The 24,508-nt window shown below is 37.0% G+C and overlaps 1 protein-coding gene across 2 annotated transcripts in view; it reads right to left on the reverse strand.

The window, feature by feature from the left end:
* Nucleotides 1-5,241: 5,241 nt before the first annotated feature.
* Nucleotides 5,242-24,508, reverse strand: part of LOC131032646 (monodehydroascorbate reductase 2, peroxisomal) — a 51,446-nt gene continuing 32,179 nt past the window's right edge. The window contains exons 4-7 of one of the 2 annotated variants that reach the window (XM_057963671.2): nt 8,002-8,120; nt 7,535-7,754; nt 6,798-6,916; nt 5,242-6,237 (exon numbers count right to left, since the gene is read on the reverse strand). In XM_057963671.2, the coding sequence (XP_057819654.1) occupies nt 5,497-6,237; nt 6,798-6,916; nt 7,535-7,754; nt 8,002-8,120 (1,199 nt within the window). In that variant the 3' untranslated portion in view covers nt 5,242-5,496. Of the gene's footprint in view, nt 6,238-6,797; nt 6,917-7,534; nt 7,755-8,001; nt 8,121-8,300; nt 8,385-8,479; nt 16,977-24,508 lie in introns of those variants that run through there. The other variant, XR_009103490.2, reaches the window with a different exon arrangement.

A 24,508-nucleotide genomic window follows, 5' to 3' on the forward strand; every position in this document is an offset into this window, starting at 1 on the left:
TCAAAGTAGGGTGAGATTACGTGATAATAAAATACTTGATTTTTGTGAAAAGTAAGTATTAAATATAGACATTAAACAAGGAAATGTAGAAATTGTTGATGTTTACCACTCATCACAAATAAAATATAATTTGACGAGTGTTGGTCAAGTAATGGAGAAATTACTTAAAGTTATAATTGATGATAAATTTACACGTGTGATAAGGGACGAGGAAAAAAGAGGATTGTTTCCATTGAGAATCAAAGCATGTGAACTATTTTTTTGTTATGTCACTATTGAGGCTGCAAGTTCAATATGGTGCCAAAGGTACCAAAATATGTCATGTTAAGAAAATATGGTACATGGGTTTCTAAAGATTCAAGCAAGAGGAAAGGAATTATAGAAAAATTATGCAATTGAAGAGCATCAAAAGAACATGTTTCCCATAAGAACATGGAAAGAAAATCAACCACTAGAGCTTATTCATTCAAATTTGCGTGGTCCTATGTTCAAGGAAAGCATAGGTATGAACTACTAAATGGTTATGTTTATTGATGATTTTGCTAGATGCATAGATTTATGTTTTGAAGAATAGGAGGATGCTTTTGAAATATTCAAGACATTTAAATTTATGTTAGAAAAAGAAAGTAGGTGATATATAAAATGACTAAGAATAGATAAAGGAGATGGATTTTCTTTAGAAGAATTTAATGGAGTGAAATCAATAAAGAGTTGATAACACATTATAACCACACTAAAATGGAGTAGTAAAAAGAAGGAACACAACAATAATGGAATCAACAAGAAGCGCATTGGAAGCAAAGAGTATGGATATAATGTTTCGGGTGGATATATAACACTATTGTTTATACCTTGAATAAAAGTCCAACTTTTGTGGTAAGAAATGGGGCACCATATGAAGCTTGATATCAGAGAAGCCTACAATGATACACTTAACAAATATTTGTTTGTCTAGCTTATGTCCACATAGATGATGAGAATAGAAAGAAATTGGATGCAAAACATGAAGTGTGCATAGTTACAACTTATAGTGTAGGAAACAAAGTCTATACATTTTATTCTCCACAAGGTAGGAAGAACATTATTTCAAGGTATGTTATATTTGTTGGAGGAGTCTATGTTGATCCATTGAAGAAAGATAAAGAACAAGAACAATTTGGGATTTTTTTAAAAAAAAGGATTCATTGTTTACATTAAGTTCAAATAGTATCACACAAAAAAGACAATTCAACTCATTTCTCAATGTCTAATGTTAATCATAATCTTGATAAAAGATTAATAAGAAATCAAGTTAGAGAAAGCAATGGAGATAATGAAGTTAATTATGAACTTTATTCAAATATTGAGATACCTTCTAAGTTTGAAGAAACCATTTAAACAAAATTATGGATTAAAGCAATGGTAGAAGAGATTAATACTATTGAAAGATACAAAAAATAGGCTTGTTAAGTTAACAAAAGCAAAGAAGCAATACAAACTAAATAGGCTTACAAAACTAAGTACAAGGGTGATGGTAATGTTAAAATATGCAAAGCTGAATTGGTTGTAAACATATGTGATCAAAGGTACGGTATAAATTATGAAGGGGCCTTACACCTATTGTTATAGCACTATAAAATTGATATTATCATTAATAGCAAAGAAAATATGAAAAGTACACCAATTAGATGTGAAGAATGCACTTTTTATGAATTCATTGAAGGAGTATATAATATCAACCACAACGATTTGAAGAAGACCACAAAGAAGCACAAGTTTACAAAGTGAAGAAAATGTTATGTGGTTTGAAACAAACATCAAGAGCATGGTATTCAAGAACCGGTACATGGTTTTTAGCAAATGGACATATGAAGTAAAAATGAGCCTACATTATATTCTAAGGAGGAATGTAATAAAACATTTTTTGTTTTACTAAATGTTAAGGAGTTAACCTATGCAGAAAGCTCAAATATAATGAATAAAGAATTAAAAAAGGTAATGATAAAAGAATTTGAAATGATTTTTAGATCTGGATAATATTTTCTTTGCATGGGGGCATGGAGGAATGTCAATTTCATTGTTAAACCTTCAATTTCATTGTTAAACCTTTATTTGTCAAGTTAAATATGCCCAAGATATGTGAAAGTCTAATATACTAAATTGTACAAGAGTTGATGCACCAATTGCATTTAAAAAGAATTTATAAGATAAGATGGATCATCAAATGTAAATGAAAAGAAACACAAATATTATTTAAAGTTTGAAGTATTTGACAACTAGAAGGCTAGAGATTATTTTTGCATTGATTTCAAGGCATATGACTAAACTTACAAAAAGACATTTATATGCAATAAAATGAATACTAAAATATGTAAAAAGAACAAAGAATCATAAAATATGTTACTATTGAATTGAAGATTTGAAGTTGTTTGGTTATCCAAAATTGGGTTGAGTAAAATCAAATAATAATTATAGAAAGAGAAAATGAAGACATTGTTTAACTTTTAAAATGTATTGATTAAATACAATTCAAACATGCATTATTCATTATAAAAGCAACGTATGTTATAGTAATAGTAGCATGTACATGCATTGTTTGATTAAATAGAGTTCTACAAGATTTGTGAGAACAAAAAAGCAATATATAGTGATAATGGTGGAGCAAAACAATCAAGAATCTAGTAGTTCATGCAAAAACATAACAAATGTCAAAGAGTTAATACAAGACATGAAAGTTAGAAATTAAGTTTTGCAAGTCAAAGGAACAATCAACAAGCATCGTGACTACAGGAATAGGGAAGATAATACACTCAAGATTGAAGACAAAGTTATACATACAAGGATTTGACATCGAGAAGAGAATGTTATTAAATCTAATGTCAAACAATCAGCTATGCAAACATAGTCATGAAGCATAACCTAAACAACTTACAGTGATTCTAATTCAATAAATAGGAGCAACAAAGACTTAAGTAAATAACAAATTGTTTTTGTATTCTAAACCTTATCAGTAGACTATAAAATTAGGTATAGTTGGTGCTAAAATGGGAGCTTCTTGTTCAAATGATTAGTTCATTGTTTTCTATATTGATAAAAGTGGGATTGAAAGGGCTCAAATTCTTGTACAATAGAATAGCCAACTAACAAATAGAACAAGTTCCATGAGATATGGGACAAAGCAAACAACTCAACAAATGAAACAAAGTGAGACAAATCTATAGCCAAGATGTCACATACTACATTAATAAATAAATAAATAAAAGATAAAGCTTGGAGCCCTAAGACCACACCTAGATAATTTCAAATTCAACCCTATTCAATCTCAAACCCTTCATACTAGTATGAGATTGGTAGAGACATTTAGGTAGACCTTTATTTTGCCTTCATACAATGGTCTATGAAATACTATCATCCAAATCCTCAAAACAAGAGGTTAGGGGTTGGGGAACAAAGGGGGCATCTATGTGCACAAAGGGAGCAATGGAATGATGAGGGGTAGTCAAACAATGAGGGGGCACCACATAAGAAGGTTGAAGTCCACCAAATGCTAAAGATATAGCAAGCTAGATGATTGGATTAGACGGTGAAACTCTTTGATGGAGCGGTACGAGCATGACATTCCAAATTTGCACTAGAGACAAGAGAATCAAGATCGTGAGAAGACTTATATCCCTGAGATGAGCCATCAATCAAAGTCAAAAGCATGAATAATCAAGTGATCTTCACAAGCATTCTTCTACCACATTGTTGATGCCCTGGACTAGTAAAGTGGACAAGCAACAACTAGGTACCCTAATAGTAAAACAGCATTTACATATGAAGAAGAGACCCTCATAGTCAAGCAGTTGAGTCCAAGGCCCATCCCCCACCATAAAAAAAATGTCACATCACCATAAAGAGGCTTGGAAATATCAATGTCCACCAAAATACAACTGAAAGTAAAACAACCCATGTAAGAAGTGGTTGAATCAACCTTCAAAAAATAACCAAGAGTGTCATACAACCTCATAGTAGGAATCTTCCTAGAACTAAAGAGCAAAATTTGGACGGTGAACCCACACAAATCTTGCATTGAGATGTTGAAAAGGGAGGTTGAAGGAAGCAAACCAAAGCCTAAGCAAGAGAGTGTTCACCCCACAACCACTACCCATCTTTAAGCACAAAATCCCTATCTTAAGGATAGTCAAAACTAAAAGATGCTATGAAGAAACCTTTGGCCTAGGGGAAGAGCTCAATATTGCCCTCTTATTGGCCTACAAGAATCCGAGACCCATATGTAGATTGGGAAGGAAAGGCCAAAGATTGCAAATTCTATGTATAACACCCCTAACAAATAGAATTCTTCATTTTCAAGCACGTCGTATACGCAAATCACCACTAGGGCAGATTTGACATAGGGGATGAGCCGTATTTTTTTTGCCAATGAACAAGCAACACCTCCCACACTAACAATGTTGGCAAAGGACCACAAACAATCAATGCCTATAGTCAACCTAGTAAAACAAACAAGTAGGGCACTTGAAGAAACAGCAATCTCTTGAACAAGGGCGAAATTAGCTATACCATCGACTACAACTGCTTGTGTAGGGGGTAAAAACACTTTGTTGGAACTCCCAAGCAGTTTATTCTGACTAGGGACACCCAAGCACCCACCACCAAAATTGAGAGAATGGCCAATAGGGAGAGCCGATGTCAGAGAAACAAGTGAGGAAGACTGTGAAACACTAGGGCACACGACTGCCGTATCACCCCCCACAAAATAGCACAGGGAAGGGAGCCAACTTCAAAGGTACAAGAACGTTTTCAATAAGCACCAAATCTGTGGTCGGGGCAACAAAGACAGTACAAATGAAAATTTTGAACCAGTCACTATAACGATTAGGACACCTATTGGGAGAACCATCCAGAAGTATATTAGAATTAGTTCATAGTTATAAGTGGGATGTTTAGGTCATTGTTAAAACAACAAATAACTAAGAGAGAATAAATTTTGTGGTCAGCTAAGTATGATGCCAAAGCGAAGTAGAAGATTGAATATAATTGTTTTGTTTTGTTTTGATTTAATAAAAAAACCGAAAATTGTTCCAAAAAGAATTGAATGGATTTAAGTTCTGGGTGAAATTTGTATGTTTCTGATTTCTTAAAGTTGTTGTCCTACCCCTGTCCATACTAACTTCCCCAATAGTTCAGCCTCAAACAAATTATTGATATCATGCCATATTTAATAAAGATGGGTTATATGTATCATCTGTGCTAAAGAGATCAATAAATAATCCATTCGCTAATTCTTACCATCTCTACATTTGCAAAAGGATTGCTTTCCTGCCCCTGTTTCATACAAAGTTTCCCAATAGTTCAGACTCATATGAACAATATGTTGATATAACACCATATACATTAATGATATGTTATATACATCATCTGTGCTAGTGAGATACATCAATAAATAATCTGATCACCAATTCTTACTATCTCTGCAATTGCAAAAAAAAAAAAACTATTTGACTATATCTGTAGTTAAATTTTGTACCATCTACGCTGCTTCCTTCTATACCAAAACGCAAATGCAGCAATTGTTGTAGCAACAAAGACCCCAGCTGTGACTTGCAGAGTATATGGAGGTAGGTTTTCAACCAGCAAATTGCCTTTACTAGTCATTACTCCAACAAAATCCTGAGCAGGAGATTCCTTGAGAGAGAGTGCAAACTCCACTCCCTGGCTTGATAGCACACTTTTATCTTCAATGAGAGGTCTTATTCTGGCAGCATTCTCCAAGGCAGCATACTCATCCTTGCTGCCCCCTTCAAGGAATACCCCAACAAGCTGTCCTCTGTCCACCCAGTATGTACCAAACTTTCCCTGTTTTGGATCTCCAAAATGGATGGGGTCCCCAAAATTGTCCCCATAGAACTGCCAAGAGAGTGTGAAAACTCTTGAATAGAAGTATGGCAAATAATCAAGGTCATTAATCTTATCTGGAGCCATTATTGCTTTAATAGCATGTCTTGCAGATTTGCGAGCAAAGTCTACATGCTCCAGTCTTCGTAGCTCTCCTGAAAGCTTTAGTGGAAAGGCTGCCATGTCTCCCACTGCATAAACATAACCATTGCTTGTTTGCATTTTTCCATTGACTTTGATGCCACCTTTCTCCAACACCAGTTGATCTTCAAACAACCCGGTGTTTGCTCTAATACCTATTCCAACCACAACCATATCAGTAGCTAAGCGAATTCCATTCTTCAAAATCACTGCAACAACCTGTTATGTCAAAAATGAAAAAGAATATCATCCGATGCCCATAAAGAATAAGAAAATTGCATAGCTGCTAGAACAAGAAAAGGCTCAGACTTGGCAAATCAATTTCTAACAATTTATTTAAAAGAACCAAAGCAGCTGAAATTCAGTCAAACTACTTAGTAAATTCCCTTGGTTAAATATGGAGACATTACTAAGTTAAAATGGTACGACTTAAAGTTATATACGACAGAGTAAATGAATCCACAATTATGTGCTAATATTATGGATAAAACATTTTTCACTGTCATTGGTGCCAAAATATTCTCCATGTTACACCACACCAGAGTCAGAATTAAAATCTATATTCATGTTGTAAAAATAATTATTTCTGGAGCTTTTCAAAGCGAAAAGCTATTAGATCGATACTAGCTGTGTTTGCATGGTACATTTTTTGTGTGCAACGGATGAATAAGTCAGTTTAAAACCAAAAATTATAAGTGTGACCTTTCTTGCCCCATTATATTGGACTTACAGCTAATAAAATAATTCTAAAATATTATGATGATAATCAAATTGCTTACCTTACCCTCTGAATCCCTTTCAAAAGATGACATTACAGTTCCCTTAATGAACCGAACACCTTTACTCCTATAGTAGTCCTCGTAGAAAGCTGCTAACTCTGACGTAAATAACCGGGCCACTGAAATAATGGACCTAAAGAAGGTGAATCTCCAGTATTTATCAAAAACAAAACAATTGAAAGCACTATTCTATGACCATCATTATGCTATGTTGTACACCCAAATCAAAATGTACTAATGAATAGTGTAATAACGTGCATTAAAAATGGGAATCATAAACAATGCTAAATACTTTATAATTGTCAAGAATCATCAGCATGTGGTATTTTACAATAAAATGAACAAGAAAAATAGAACTATGTATATACAAGATTGATATGAAAGAAAGCTTGCTTCAGTGTTTCTCTGGAAAGACCATTGTTACATGCATATTAAATGGAGAAAGATGAAACTAAGTATGCTATGTTATAAACTCAAATGTACTAATGGATAGCGAATCAATGTGCATTAAAAATGGGAACCATAAACAATGCTAAATACATTGTAATTGTCAAGAATCATCAGCAAGTGGTATTTACAATAAAATGAAGAAGAAAAATAGAACTATGTATGTACAAGGTTGATATGAAAGAAAGATTGCTTCAGTGTTTCCCTGGAAAGACCATTGTTACATGCATATAAAATGGAAAAAGATGAAATTAAGTATACACAAGATGTGGGTAGGAAAAAAAGCTTACTTAAGTGTTCCTCTGGAAACACCATTGTTACATGTATTTTATTGGTAACTAATGCTGCAGCACACTCCATGCCTATGTATCCACCACCAATTACAACAGCATTGGCCCCAGTGCATGAGGCCATGACATTCACAAGTTTGGTTGCATCGTTTAAATCTCGCAGATAGCATATATTTTTAGCATCTGAGCCATTTACTCCAAATTCCTCAAGCTTCAAAACCTAGATGAAAACATAAATTGATATGAAAACAACTTAATCAGCTCAGCAGTGAAGCTGTGCCTGTAATTCTACAGGGTAAACATTTACTAATTTAGTACTTGTAGAAAAGCACATGAAGACAAGCATGAACATGTTTCTTGTCTCTTCATATATAGTATATACATGCATCCAAGAATCGAGAAGTAAAAATAAAGATACATAGAGAAAAAAAAAATGAAACATTCAAATCTTTATTAATGTATCATACCCGGGCCCCAGTTGCAACAATTAAAATTTTGAACGTAATGGTTTCCCCAGCTGCAGTTAACAACGTCTTCCGCTTTACATCAGCTGACTTTACATGAGTTCCGAGAACCAACTCAATTCCTAGCAAAGCAAGGTCCAATAATTCAATACTTAATAATACACCAAGTGAAAAGACTAAGCATCCAGCACCAATGAAAAAGGCATTAATTAAATACCATCCTCTAAAATAATGTGAATTATTATTGCATCATAATTCACGTTAATTGCTGTTTTTGTGAGGCTTATGAAACGTGCACTTACAACTTTAATCTAAATCCATCATAGAACTCTGGGATATTGCTCCATGTTTTCCAATAATTTTACATCTTTGCTTTCTCTTGTAACCTTTCATCCCACAATATGGCATTTTAGTATTTTACTAATATTATCCATTTATAGAACTCAAAGGATGTTAGCATGATCCCACCACAAATACTTACAGATGTTCAAAAAGCGTTATAATGTTTGGTATACCTACATAATAGAAATAAAAAAATGTAAAAAAGAAAACCAAAATCATGGAGTAAGTTTTGAATGGCTCAAAAAGCAGCAGATGATCTAATTATGTTAATCTGCAAAGATATGTGAGCAGTGAGTATTTATGCTTATGAATTGTATGGAAATGATTATTATATTAATCATAAACATAGCCTGCATTCTAGACCATAGCTAAAGAGTACCACAATGGCATCAGAACCTGAGATCTCAGATAAGGAAGTGGGCCTGTAATAATAATATGTACAACTAAAAAATTGACCTAGAAGTATATATTGAGGTATATAAATTGAAGATAAAACAAATTAAATACAAGAATGGCTTGATATATGCAAAGGATTCCACAGCATCCTAAGAGAACATGAACATTTTGGGAGCCATATTAAGATGCGGATTAGGAAAGTCCTTGCCATTCCATGAAACTGTGCTTCCAATCATTCTGCATGACAATATTCACTGCTTGGAACCATGGGGAATTTTAATAAAACAAACTGACCATAAATTGAAAGGGAGGCATCATTTATATTCATGGATTATAAAAAACATTTTAGTTTATTTTGCTAGATAAAAGCATGTCTATATAATTTAGTACTGTTCCATAACAGATACTAGAATGAGTGCAATTTTCCTAAGAGAATTATATAACCCAGTCAATGAACTTAAGAAAACTGCATACCAAGCACCCAGAGAAACATAGAAAAGGACAGCACTACCCAAAACCACACTCTGAGAACCAACTAAAGATGCTGACCACCACAGATATCACAACAGTGGGGCCCTTATGGTCCAACAGGCATTAATGGCAATCACATATCAGATATTAAATAAGACTCAAACAAGTCATTCATCACCTCCATATGAGCATCAATATCTTCATTAGGGACTTCCAAATTTGCATGAGTCAAAATATAAGAGAATATGCAAGGATTTGACAGGCTTTAAGAAGGACCTTAATAAAAGATGAAACAGCAATAGGTTGTCCCAAAGGCATTTAGTTTCTTGCTGGCTGTCCCTTGGTTCAAACTTCATACACTTATATGAGAAATATTAAAAGAGACCTGAATAGCGCCAGTTGTTCTATCCTTGTGTCGCCCTTGTTTCAGATGCCCTCCCATCGCTAAAGCGGAATTGAAGGAACTTAACATCTGCCAATGGGTATAAACTATAAAGGCACCAAAGTCAATGGAGAAAATGAATTTTTCGAATGGAAAATTAACCAAGTTTGGAAATATGTTGCAGGAAACTATGCCTAATTGTAGCAGCAACTATGTTTGATGCTGGAAAGTAAACAAGAGCTGAACCTTTGTGAGTGACTACAACAATAAGTGAGAACCAATATGCACAGCCAGAGGAGTCTTCTGGATTTACTGTGAAAGAAGATGAGGGATTTTAACAAAACCTTTTAGAAAATAACACTTGGAAGTCAAGCACATGGCCTCTACTGAGTAGCTTCATGGCTCTGATTTTTCATGCAAAGTTAACAGGCTGAAGGATTAAACTCTTGTTTTTATATTAAAAAAATAGCCCTGTTAGTAAGGACTGCTCTTTGTTGTTGAAAAATAGACTACCCTTGAATAATAAAGGAGATGATGTTCTATGTGAAGGAAATTGTGTCCATAGGAATGATGATAATGGGAGTGCTAAAATGGTATAAGAAAGAAGCCTCTCTGCCTTGTTTGAACAAGGAGATGCCCAGATGAAGTGCTCTACCTCCCCTAAAATGATTCAGCCCTAAAAGATAACCCTTAAAACTGCTATGCATAGTATTTGTGATTCTATTCTAAAACTGCTATGCAGAGTATTTGTGATTCTATTCTAAAGGGAATTGGTGGTGATCTAGTCCTCCCAAGCAGCCTGTCCATGTGGTGCCACATTCCAAACCCCAATTTTCCCCAATTGGCTAGTCAACAAGTTTATGTAAAGAAAAGGCTTTAGAGGACTGAGGAGATATCCCCAATAGAGATATTTCTAAAAAGTCCCCTGTAAAGAGGCAGATACTTTCCAGCAATAATGAGTTCTCTGACATCAATAGCCCTTCACTTATGATTTCTGACAACGAAAGCAATAAGTTGTCTGGTGCATCCTTGAAAAAGATGAGTATTAATAAAGGTTTAGGAAGCAGCTCTAAGAACCGTAAAGGGAAAGAAAACAAACTCTCCCCTTGTGTTGAAAGGCTTTGTAAAGGATGGAAAGAGCTCAGTCCCTTCCTTTAACCTGCTATTGTCTAGATGGTTATGAAGATCATTAGCTGGAATATTAGGGGAATCGGAGCCCCTGTAGGACATATATCCTTATGTCCTTTTGCTGGTCAAAAAAAGAGTTATATTTTTTGCTTTTCCAAGTAGTTAAAGCTGTTGAGTTTGGTTTTGAAAGTTCTCTTCACACTATTTGGTCCAGTGCTTCTTGTTTTTCAAATTTTCAACTGAATAATGCAAGGGTAGAGGGTGCACTTCCATCCTTATTAACTACTAGTCATTGCATTTGCTACTGAATTGGTTATTCTCCCTATAATAGGATTATTTGAACCCTATTGACTATTGACAATAAGAAGTTTCGTCTATGTTCTGTTTATGCACCTAATGACTATACAGAGGGTTGATTTGTGGAATTGATTAGTTCTAGATCTGAAAGATGTCCCTTAGGTTATTGGGAGGGATTTGAACATGATAGAAGATAAGTTAAAATGGAGGGAACTCTTTTGACTTTTAAGGCAATTAACTTTTTTCTGATCTATATTCAGGAGGAAAAAGAATATTGGGGATCCATTTTTTCAAGGTAAATCTTATAGTAAAGGTATTTGGTATACCTGGAGTAAGTTTCAGGGTGGCAATGAAAGGGTTTACTCTAGATCAAACAAATTTTACCATGACACAATTTTCTTTAGGACTCTTCCAAGTATTGACTCTAATGTGATTAAGATCATTCCTGATACTCTTTCAGATCATCGTCCTATTGAATTGAAGTTCCATAATAACTCTGCCCACTTTAATGTTCCAGAATTTGAAGGCTTATATAAACTCAATGTCTCCCATCTTAAGGATCAAGCATGTATTGAAAGGCTGATTTACTTGTGGGAACATGTATTAACTCTGCCCAATTTAATGTTCCATAATTTGAAGGGTTATATAAACTCAATGTCTCCCATCTTAAGGATCAAGCACGTATTGAAGGGCTAATATTGTCAGGTGGGAGGATGCTATTGAAGTTGCCCAAAAATTTTAGAGAATGTATGGTGAGAACAAAAGCTAAATATATAATGGAGTCTTATAGAATCAGGAAAAGATTTTTAGTATGGATGAAAATTTACAAAATTACCCCCATGAACTTGCTCCTCAAGAAAGTGCTATGAATTTGAAACAACAAATAAAGTGTGTGCAGAACTAGTTGGGGAGAAGTGATAGACTCGGACCCAAAATGAAATGGTTGAACTCTAGAGAAAAGATTGATGCTATAGAGATTGAAGTTGTACTGGATGAAGATGGTGAGCAGCTTAGAATTGCCTTCCAATCATTCTATAATAATATTTTTACTTCTAGGAAGTTGGATGCTCAAGCCCTTGAAGCTAGGGAGCTCATCCCTGAGATGGTACCCAAGAAGCTTGACTTCACTCTTCTTACTGTGTTGGATTTTGATATTACAATTTACAGTAGATAAAATTAAGAAAGTGATTGGCACCTTTTAAACTGAGAAAGCTCCTGGAATGAATGGGTTCTTTACAGAGTTTCATAAGGTCAACAAGGAATGCATCCCATTGGTACTCCTTGATTTTTGTAATGAAGAAACTTTGGTTGGTTCTTGTTGATGTGTCTTTTGTACACGACCAAACACAGAATAAAATACCCAGAGGTATCTTATCCTCTCTTGAGTAGAGTTCCCGAATGCTGAAGATATCGCAGAAGGATCAATCGGAAGAACTTCAAGGTTCTGTTATGTAGGATCTCTACTCGTGGATAAGCACCAGTGCTCGTTGTGTTTACTGTTTTACAAGGGGCCTTACGTACTTTCAAGGAAAGCTTGTTCGTGTGATTACTTTTCTAATGAGGAAATAGGATTCTCTTAATACTAACTGATGTTTCAAAAAGATCAAAAGATAAAGGTTTTAAGGAGGCGAGACTAAACTAATCCTAAGAATGACTCAGTGATGATTGCTCTTCATAAAACTCTACCAATTTCAGTATTGCCAAAAGATTACTCCTCCACTGGAATTGGTGTGATCTTCTAAGGGGATTCAATGATTTTCAAATCACCAAGGGGATAGACACTATCAGTAAGATACATATCAATGCCTCCAACAATGATTGAACTTCTTAAACAATCTCAATGTTTCCAGTTGACCACACAGGGCGTACTTACAATCAGTAAGGAGCTAGTGGTTTGGAATATGAATCTTATCAAAGATTAAGCACAACATTCGTCCTTCAAACTTAAAACCTAAATGCTATCTCTACTAAGAGTGATTCAAGAAGATAAACAACCATGAAAATAGCCACAAGGATTGCAATAAAACACCATAACTTCAATATTTCATTGATCTCATAGCCAAATAAAACAACAATTGTTCAACTTTCTCTCTTCACTACTTATTTTTCTGCTGCTGACAATATTAAACTTATAAATTCTAAATCTCTCTCTCTAACTCTCTCTCTAACTCTCTTTAACCCTGAAATGAAATGAGTGAGGGCTTATATAGCACTCTCAAATACAATGAACGACCTGGATCAAAAGAAGATCAATGGCTGAGATTTTGACACCTAAACCCTAATTAGGGTTTGTTACAAAAAAGTCCCCATTTAGATAAACATTATCAATCCATAGCCAATAGGAATTGGCACAAATAACGAGGAGACATAGCCCAATAGGAATTAAGTTGCCACGTCATTTAACAATAACTTTTCATCTAGAACTTTGTTCCCTTTCCTATGCTCCTTTCTAGCATATTCAATGAATCTGGACGTAATCTTCTCAATCTCAGCAATGGGAATCTCAGGAAGATTCTTCATTTGTTCTTCCAAGTGAAGGACTTGATCAAAAGCTATGAGAAGGGTCGCCTCCCATCCAGGGTCAAGTTCTTTTGTCTTCTCAATCAGGAACATAGTAGCATTCATCTGATCTCATTGCCTTTCTGTGACAATGCTCTCTTCCTTGCAGAAAATGCTCTTGATCCTACCTTCCAACTCTTGGACATCCACATCTGTCTCGATCTCTATCCTTCTGTCAAGGATTGTACACAATACATCAAACACCTTGTCTTGAATAGGTCGGATGGTGTCTTCGACTCGGCTGCATCTGGTATTGATATCTTCGAAAAGAACTCCCTTCATCTGGAGCAAAGTTGACCACTGCAGAAGGCTATGGGCTTCTCCATCCATTATCTTCTCTTGTGCTAGAATCTGTCTCGATGTCCTTCTTATCACTTGCAAGACCGAGATGATAACATCTCTAGTGTGAGTGAATGCATCCACAGTTATCATTAGATTATGGATGATCTCAAGGACCTGGATAGCCCGATGGACTGTCTTCATCATTCTTGTTGCAAATTCAATGGCTACCTTGTAAGATTCATCAATCCAAGAACTCATGAGTTGGACCAAACTCTTTACCCTTTCTGCCTCATTTATTGATTCAAGAGGAAGTGCATGCAAAGGAGATATTGCTAGATCCTGTCGTCTCAAAGGTTGATAAAGATGGCTAAAATAATTCCTCCAAGCACTGACCTCTCTTTCTAGCTTCTTATTCTTTTCCATTTCTTCTTTGAGTTTGTCATTAAGTGCTCTCACCGAATCAGTTGCTTCTTCCATAGCCTGCTCGGAGGTAAGTGGACCAAGATCAACTGTCTCTAGATCATATTCTTCTGCTAGAATCTCATCCTCATACTTGTCTACCACTGGTGTAGCTATTTGTACCTTTTTGGATCCTACTTCATCTCTAATTACTTTTGACATCTTTGTGGCCTTCCTCTTTTTGATCTCTTCATGAGAACTTCCTATGAGACTTTCTAAGTCGAACACTTGTTCTTCCTCTTCGACCACAACTACCCTTGTCAGCGTTTCTTTTAGCCAATCTAGAATGGAAGACTTTCTTTCCCTCACTTGTATTTCTTTAGGCAGAGGTCTATCTTCCCTGAAAGGAGATGTTGCTTCATCATCATTCTTTTCTTCTTGTTGTTCATTAGCACCATCCTGGAGAGATTGACTCGATGAATGCTGAGGTGTTTGTCCTTTACCTTGTTTATCATTCTGCACCATGGATTCCATAGACTCATCAATTTCATACACTATCTGTCTCCGATCTTCTCCTTGACTTGCTTCCTTCTCATGCCTAGAAGATGTACTCGATGGACGGTCAGGATTCACTTTTTGCTTCTTCTTGGAAGGTTCTCTCTTCTTAGGTCCTTCCTTTCTCTTTGATCCCTTGGAATGAGAAGCATTCTCACTCACACTTGCTTCTCCTTCCTTTGTTCTTGTTTCCAGGGTGAATGTCATAGATACATTCTGCTCTTTCAACTTTTGATGATGTATGTCCACCCATCTGCGAGTGCACTTTAAAACGGGATCCATCAATGCTCTTAAGTCTGCAACTTCGGGCTCATTCCAATCTACCTTCACTTCTTTATCTTCCTTCTCATAGGAAGATTGGAGATATCTACCACTATCCTGGGCTTGATCGGCTACTCTGTAAATTCGGTAACTTGGGATTCGAATCCAAGTTCCATATCCTGAAAGATCAATATGGAAGTCAGACCTTAATACCATTCAAATGTGGGGGCATGAATAATATCTGAATTATTGATGATATTTCGATAACCATACATTTAGATGACATTTTGATAACCATAAAAGCATGAAGAGTGGTTTTCGATGTGCCAAATCGAGATCGAAACTAGTAGTTTTTAATCCATCATTGTATACGATGTCGTGGTTAGAGTGGTTTCCGATGTGCCAAATCGAGATCGAAACTAGTAGACATTTCCTGATGAGATCCAAGGGTAATCTAGAATGCATCTTTCTTTTGACCTCTACATCATCCTGGACATTCATCCAAAAGTCCTCTACTTGAAACTCATGCTTGTACTTATTCCCGACTGTCTCTTCCATGTGACCATGAGGGTCAAAATTCTCCCTTGAGGCAAAGGATGTGAACGAACATACAGATAATTCATTTTCTGCATCCTCTACGGCTTGAGAGTTAGGCCATACTTTCAATTGAACTCCCTAGTAGAATAGGTACAGGGATTCCATTTCCATGCTTATGTCTTGATGCTCTAGCATAGGCTGCAAACTTCCTAGTCACCTCAAGTAATATTATCCTATCTGTAGGATACCTTGGCAACATATAGGGAGGTGAAGGGCATCCATGGACCCTGATATAGGTGAATTTTGGAAACTGAATGAACCATGCACCATGCTTCTTCACGAGTTCTTGTGCCTCTGCAGACAATCGATGATGAATCCCTCCTTGCAATGTCCTGGTGATATACATCGTGAAGGTGTCATTGATTAGCTTGTAGTCATTCCTTGGCGGATGATGTAGTTGAAGATAAGAATCACAAACTCTTATTTCTCCAGGTCCTCTTCCAATAACTCCTCTGCGTGGCAGCCCTGCATACTCAAAACTCCTGACTAAGGAATATATAACACATGAACTCATGTGGAATGACTTGGTAGGGGCTAGCCTCCTCAACTGCACGTCCAAGTTATTACTAATGATTCTAGCCCAATTGAGATTTCCTTTTCCTTGCACAATCACTTGTATGAAGAAGAACATCCATTTGTCGAAGAAGAAGGCTTGGGAGGCACCAGTAACCTGATTGAGCATGGTTATCAAGTCCTTGAATTCTTCTTGGAAATCAATTTTGTGCGGCGTATTGGGAATCTTGTTCAGGCAAGGTCTGCTCTTGAGTAACCAATTCTTGTTGATGAAGTTCAAATAGGAATCGGGATCATCCTTGTAGATAGACCTAGCTCCTTCCAGACTTTTGTAGATAATGTCTCTCTACTCCGGGAGATGTAAAGCTTCACTTATAGCTTCCTCTGAAAGGTAGGCTAAGACAGTTCCATCCTCAGCTATGATTGTCCTTGAATGTGAATCATAGTGTCGGGCACATTCAATCATCAACTCATGACACCTGACTGCAAGAGGGAAACCTGCGGCCTTGATGATGCCACTCTCAATTATCCTCTTCGCAACAGGTGACGGCTTGCCGATGTAAGGTGCTTCCCGAAACTTCTTCACATTGAAGTTTCCTAGATTGGTGTCTCCAATATTGCTCCACTTGGACACGATCCTGGTCTCCAATTCATCGTTCTTCTGATCCTCCTTGATGAGAGCTTGTCGGGTAGTAGATCCACTGGCCTTGGGGGTCGTCATTTGATACCTACAAAAGGCTTAAGTTAGGTTTGAGCGTAATATCTTAAGGTAGGAGATTTAAGACCTTTCAAGGAAATAAATAGATTATAATTTGAAAATAATGTGATAAATCCTTAGAATTATGAATTTCAAATTAATATTACTTATGAATTAAATCAGATTGTGAAAGACTTAACCTTACAAAGGATTGATATGAAAAATTAAATTAAATCTTGAATAAGCTTTCAAAAATCTGATTATACATACCTTTTCCTTGATTTTTAGCTATCAACCTTGAAAAAATGGATAAAGAAAAATGGAGATCTGCTGGACAAAGGTCCTTAATTTGAATTTCAGGTCCTTCCCTTTGATGTCTTCAACCTTCAATCAGCCTTCAAGCTTCCTTCAAAATCTGGAGATTCTCCTTCAACCAGCTCTCAATCAAGAAATTCACCTTCAACCAGCTGGAATTCGCACTTATAATTCTGCTCTTCAAATTCGCATGAGAGAAAATGAATGATTGATTAATGATTTCAAACACATACCTTTCCTTTATAGGGCGCTCACCTCATTTTGCCATCAGGCCGACTTGGTTAATATGTTAAAAAAAAAAAAAAAAAACCACTTTACAGCCTGGCCGACTTGATAATAAACACATAAAAAATGTGTTATGCGCCAAAGTGTGGAAAATTTTGATTTTGAAGGCATGAAAGAAATTAATTGATTTATTTAATAAGTGCCTTAGCCCATGCGAATTTGTCTTAGCTCCTTAAATGAGGTTTGATTAGCAACCTAGTGAGAAGATGGATGCTAGAGTTTGATCAAGGTTTGATGAAGGCTCACTTTCTCCATAGGCACTAAAATGTTCAAAGTATGAGGAAGGCTTAAATTATTACAAGGAGGCTTGATTGAACTTCTAACCTAGGTTTATTTACCCCATTAATCAACATCCTCACAACCTTGATTTGTCATCACTTCATGCTCTTATCATCATAATTTTGCAACTTGTCTTTGTCTTAGCCCAAACAAGGTGAAGAATAGGCTTCCTCAAGGATTTCGCCCTAGACCCTTTGGAAGGGTCAGGAGTAATTTTCTTGATTAGGCCTCAATTGTCTCATTTTTTCACTCCAAAATCCTCCAGAAGGTGAGCTGTTGCGAGCATATGCTTGTTTTAGTCCAACAAAGCCTAGGAATTCAATTTTCTTGCTTCCACCAAGGGCAAATTAGGTGATTATAAGAATTTCGCTCTGGACCCTTTGGAAGGGTCAGGAGCGAAATTCACTTTTTGCTTGCTTATCCACACTCAATTTCACTTTCTTAACTTCAACTCATCTATAGTCCCTCATTTTGAATCCACTTCTCAACTTGGCAACATTGGTTTGATCTTCACAAGGCCTAAAAAGGAAAATTCGCTCAAAAACCTAGTCAGGGAAAGGACCTATCCAGAATTTCGCTTTGGACCCTTTGGAAGGGTCAGGAGCGATTTTCAAGTTGTAGCTCAAAATCCACACTTTTGATGATCAAAAATCCTTCATAGGCAATCAAAAGAGCTTATCTCACCTAGTTCTAGGCTTGACTTCACTCACATTTTGGAGGAAAAGATGATTTTTAGGGTTTTCGCTCTAGACCCTTTAGAAGGGTCAGGAGCGAAATTCTTGTTTTAGGCTTCTTCCTCCATCCTTTCAACTTGAATCAACCTCAAAAGGAAAGAAAACACCTCTCCTCACTCATCCAAGTAATAAAAAACCCAAGTTTGACTTGATTTTGAAAGGAAAATAGGTGATTAAAGAATTTTCGCTCTGGACCCTTTGGAAGGGTCGGGAGCGAAATTCACTATTTGGCTCAATTCCTTCAAATTTGATAATCATTGGCAATTTGAAGTCATTCCTAAGGACTTCTCGCATCTCAATTCACTTTAGTCTGCAATTGCCTTGGCCTAAAATTGGAAAAAAAGGTGGTTTTGGTGAAATTTTGCCCTGGACCCTTTGGAAGGATCAAGAGCGAATTTTTCATTCTTGACTTGATCCTTCATCTTTTCAATCTCATTCTTCCTTACAAGATAAATTTCATCATTTCTCATCCAAGGAACAAGGTTTTAAGCTCAAGCAAGGTATAAAGAGGAGGTTTGTAAAGAATTTCGCTCTAGACCCTTTGGAAGGGTCGAGCGAAATTTCCATTCTTGGTCAAAATCCTCACTTTCCACTGCTTTCAAACATTTCCAAAGGCAACAAATATGTCCATTCCTCCTTTCAACATGCCTTGCAAATCAAAATTTGGCCAAACAAAGAAGGAAATGAATTCTCGGTAGATTTTCACTCAGGACCTTTTGGAAGGGTCAGGAGCAAAATTCACCTTCTAGGCTAGAATCCTTTGTCTTTTCAACCTTTACTCACTTCCCTAAGGCTAGAACATTCAAACACTTCCATAAATGCCTTATAAACTAGGAAATTGGCTTAGACAAGGAAGAAATTGAGGTCTTCAAGGATTTTCGCTCTGGACCCTTTGGAAGGGTCAGGAGCGAAATCCTCACTCTTGGCTAGTTTCTTACTTCCTTTCATCTCATTCTCCTCCAGACTTGATCAGTTCAACATCCTCTCATCGTGATCAAGACAATCCTCCATCCAACTGGGTCTAGGCAAGGTCAAACTAGGTTTTTAAGGCCAAGAGAAGGCTAAATGGAGGATTTCACTTTGGACCCTTTGGAAGGGTCAGGAGCGAAATTCTCTTTCTAGGCTAGCTTTCATCATCTCAAAGTCTAAAAACTCTTCTCCAAGGCAAATACATGTCCAAGGCCTCCAAACCATGTCTTAGAAGTTACAAATTTGGTCATGCTAAAGAGCAAAATAGAGGAAATATGAATTTCACTCTGGACCCTTTGGAAGGGTCAAGAGCGAAATTCTCATTTTATGCTCATTTCTTGATTCCCTTCTCCTTTCCTTGGCTTGGACATAACTTGTTCGGCCTCCTTTGATCTCTAACAAGCTCACCTTGGCATCCATTTGGAGATTTTGTGAAGAAAAAAAGGATTTATATGAATTTCGCTCTGGATCCTTTGGAAGGGTCAGGAGCGAAATTCACCTTAGGCTATGATCCTGACTTCATTTTTTCACATTTCATCATTCAAACAAGTGTTTTTTACCTTCATTCAAGCCTAGGAATGGGTTAGCTCATAGTTTGGGTCAAGGTGGAGTGTCTTGTAGAGGAATTCGCTCTGGACCCTTTGGAAGGGTCAAGAGCGAAATTCCTATTTTAGGCTCAATTCACCTCCAAACTGACTTGACTTTGTCTTAGACTTGATCCTAGATCCATTTCCTTCTATATCCTTGCAAATTTGCTCAACCATTCAATGATTTAGGTGAAGAATTTAGGTCCTTTGTGGAATTTCGCTTTGGATCCTTTGGAAGGGTCAGGAGCGAAATTCCTATTTTAGGCTAACTTCCATCATTTTATCGCTTCAAACCTTCTTCCTAAGGCAAAAATGCATTCCAATCCGGAGTCTCCCCTTGGCCACTGACTCTGTTTAATAGGCTTTGACCAGGAGGAAAACAAGACTCTGACAAGAAAACCATCAATCCAGACCTACCCTGACTTGAGACCTACCACTTCTTCACTCATTCTATCCATCCTTGTTCCTCTGAAAGGTAAAACACCCCTTGCGACAACCTTAGGGTTCAAGGTAGACAATATCTGACTTCCCAAATTCAAACTGCACCCAGCTTTGAAGGAAACCCTAATCAACCCAACCCAGGCGACCACTCACTCACTCAAAACTTAGCAAGCAAAGAGAAAACCCAGCTAAGGGAAAAGCAAAACCTAAGAAAAAAAAGAGGGGGTCCCCATCCTAATGGGGCGATGTGTGAAATGGTCACAACAGTTCTTTAGGTAAAAACATTAATACTGGTGTTATCAAATTGCTCCCTAAAGAAGGGGATCCAATGTAGTTCAACGATTGGTTCTCTAAGGAGTTTTATAACGTCAAAAGGAATGGATCTCTTTGGTAGTCTTTGATCTTTTTATTGATGAAAGTTCTGCTAATTCTTTAGGTACAAACATTAATACTGGTATTATCAAACTGTTCCCTAAAGAAGGATTAAGAAATAGTCACAATGATACACAGGAACGCGTCCCCTGCATTTTTGGCCCCTGTCCCCGTCCCAGGGACGTTCCAAGGATGGGGGAAGCCTTGGGGGAGCTTTCAAGGCATCCCCAAAAAGTCTCTTTTTTTAGGGGATGTCCCCAATTGGAGGGGATGTCTCGGAAATGCCAAGGGGACAGCTGGCCATCCCCAAGACACATTGGGGACATCTGAGACATACCCGAACATCTGAGGGACAGCCAGCCGTCCCCTTTTTTCCATTTATGCTTCATCTCTTCAATCATCCCAAATAAAAAAATTGGGGGGATAGCTCCCGAACCCCCACTTCCAACCTGAAGGGGAACGACCCCCACACCCACTCTATCATTAGGTTCTTCTCTCATCTAACAACTTGTACATCTTTTCATTGATGCCCCTCAAAATTTTGGGCTGCTGGATCGAGTCTGAGTCATCAAACTTTGCTTTTCATCATTACGTTCTACAGTTTTTGACATTTGTAGTGCAAACTTGTAGCCTTTGGGCATTTTGGTGCATGCAATACTATTATTTTTCATATGCACATTGACATGAATTATGGAAGCAGTTAAGTATTACTATTAAATTATTAATTTGTTCAACTCTCATGTGAACTCTATTGTTGTGTTTTACTTTTAATTCTATGATGTATATGTCAATATGATTACAGTTGCAATTTTATCAATGTTATCAGTTATGATCTACGAAACCCGGGGACGCGTCCCCTACCTGAAAACCCCCGTCCCAGTCCCGGGGACGTTTCGGGGACTTGGGGAAGGCCAGGGGACGTCCCCCCCCCCGTCCCCAAATTGTCAAAATTTTGAGGGGACGTCCCCGAAACGGGGGGACGGCTTCCCTAGCTGTGGGGGACGTCCGTACGTCCCGGGGACGGCTGGGGACGGATTGGGGACGTCCCAGCCGTCCCGAGGACGGCCAGACGTCCCCCACATCTAGGGCTAGGGAAAAATATTAAAATAAAAAAAGTCGTATTTTCAAATTTTTTTTAATGATGTTTTTTGCATAATTGAGGGAGTGAAATATCTCATGAAGGGTTTTTTGCCAATAGAAAAATAACACCCGATGCCTATATAAAATAATAAAAGTATTTTTGGCCTCGCGGGGCGCTGCCCCTCGACCCCGCCCTGTATCGCGACAGGGAGCGCGCAAGGGGCGCTGCCCCTTGACCCCGCAAGGGGCAATGCCCCTTGACCCCAAGTTGGGGGCGCTGCCCCCAAACCCCCGTCAAAAAATATAGGGGGGAACTGCGCTGATGGAAGTAGTGAAAATTTAACCTCCGAGTCTGATTAGGCTCCATTATGTATTTTATTTCTTTAATATCTATTATGATATGCATATTGACAATGTGAATGAATTGAAATTCTGAATTATGAGTGCATATTGAGTATTGAGTCTATTGATAATGTTGTATGTTCGATGTTTGCATTCTAAAATGTTTTCATAGTATCATACACATGCTATATCCATGTTTTCATATGAATATAATGTATAGATGCATGCTTTATCCATGTTTTCATATGAACATTTAGAATTTTCCTATATATTTTAAATTTTCCCTATATTTTATACAGCCGTCCCCTTTGCCGTCCCCCCCCGTCCCCAAATTTGGCAAAAAAATTTGCCGTCCCGAAAACTCGTCCCCCCGTCCCGGAAACTTGGGGTAACGTAGGTTATGATATATATATATATATCCCCAAAAATGGCCTAAAAAAATCCCATCCCTGAAATGCATCCCCCCGTCCCAGAAACTCGGCAAAACATAGGAAATAGAGACCAGTAACATTCCTTAGTATGTCATACAAAATATTTGCCAAGATCCTTACTTCTAGACTACAAAATGTGCTCCCTCAAATTATATCTTCCTCTCAAACTGTTGTGTAAAGAGGAGACACATCCTGAAAACTTTGATTGCAAGTTATAATGGTATGCAGCAGGCCAAAGCCTTTATATGCATGACTTAGTTGGATTTTGAAAAAACTGTGATAGAATTGAATGGCCTTTTATTTTGTTATTCATAAGAGCTCTGGTGTTTGGTGAAATATTTTGCCAGTTAGAGGATGTTTTATTTAAGAATGTTTGAACTCATATAAGCGATAATGGGGTTTTTACTGATGTTTTTGATTTGCAACGTTGTATTAGGCAAGGATGCCCATTAGCTCCTATCTTATTTGTCGTTGTTTGAAATGCATCCCCCCATCCCGGAAACTCAGCAAAACATAGGAAATAGAGACCAATAACATTCCTTAGTATGTCATACAAAATATTTGCCAAGATCCTTGCTTCTAGACTGCAAAATGTGCTCCCTCAAATTATTTCTTCCTCTCAAACTGTTTTGTAAAGAGGAGATACATCCTGAATAGTTTGATTGCAAGTTATAATGGTATGCAGCAGGCCAAAGCCTTTATATGAATGACTTAGTTGGATTTTGAAAAAACTATGATAGAATTGAATGGCCTTTTATTTTGTTATTCATGACAGCTCTGGTAATTGGTGAAAGATTTTGCCAGTTAGTGGATGTTTTATTTAAGAATGTTTGAACTCATATAAGCAATAATGGGGTTTTTACTGATGTTTTTGATTTGCAACGTTCTAGTAGGCAAGGGTGCCCATTAGCTCCTATCTTATTTGTCATTGTTGTTGAGTCTATAAAATACCTTCTCAAAGATTGTTCCTTGGGGCCTCTTGCTAAGGTTTTGTTCTCCTTTATCAGAGCAAATTACTGGAAATCCAATTTGCAGATAATAGAGCCTTGATTCCTAAATTAAATTTGATAAATTTATTAATATGAAGAATAGACTAAATAACTATCATCTAGCCTCAAGGCCCAAATTGACTTTACACATGTTTATAGTGCTTGGTGGGATGGAATCTTCTAATTGGATCAAAGATTGGTCATGGGAATGGAAGAACAATTCGAAATGATCAGATAGCTAGGTATTCTATTTGCACTGTCTCCTTCCTTTAAAGAGTCCTTTAAAGAGATGTGGCAATGGGTCATGGATAAAATTTCTAAAAATGCAACTAAATAAAATTACATTTGCTTTCATTGGCTATGAGAGTTCAAGTACATCAGAAGATATTTTCTTCCTACACTATCTATTATTCCCATTCATCCCATCTAAACCTAATGAATAAAATTATCCAGGATTTCTTGTGGTCTGATGAAGAGGAGTTAAGAGAGGCAAGTTGTTTCATGGGAAATTTGTTGTCTCTCCAGAGAAATTGATGGTATGGACATGAGAAATCTTTTCCTGCATGATATAGCTTTTCTGTTAAGTAGATTGTCAGGGCATTGACAAGCAATGAATTTTGGAAAGTTCTGATAAGATATAATATACACAAGTACTCCCAAGGGTAAACCTGATAGGAACGATCTCCATGACTGACATTCTGTTTGGATCTTTCAAGGTTCGGTGAAAAAGGTCACCTATTTTTCTATCTGCATTGAAAGCTTTAGAGTTGGCTAGGGCCTATACACTCAGTCCTGCTGATTGCTTGG

Source organism: Cryptomeria japonica, chromosome 11 (genome assembly GCF_030272615.1).
Source record: "Cryptomeria japonica chromosome 11, Sugi_1.0, whole genome shotgun sequence".
Taxonomy (NCBI): Eukaryota; Viridiplantae; Streptophyta; class Pinopsida; order Cupressales; family Cupressaceae; genus Cryptomeria; species Cryptomeria japonica.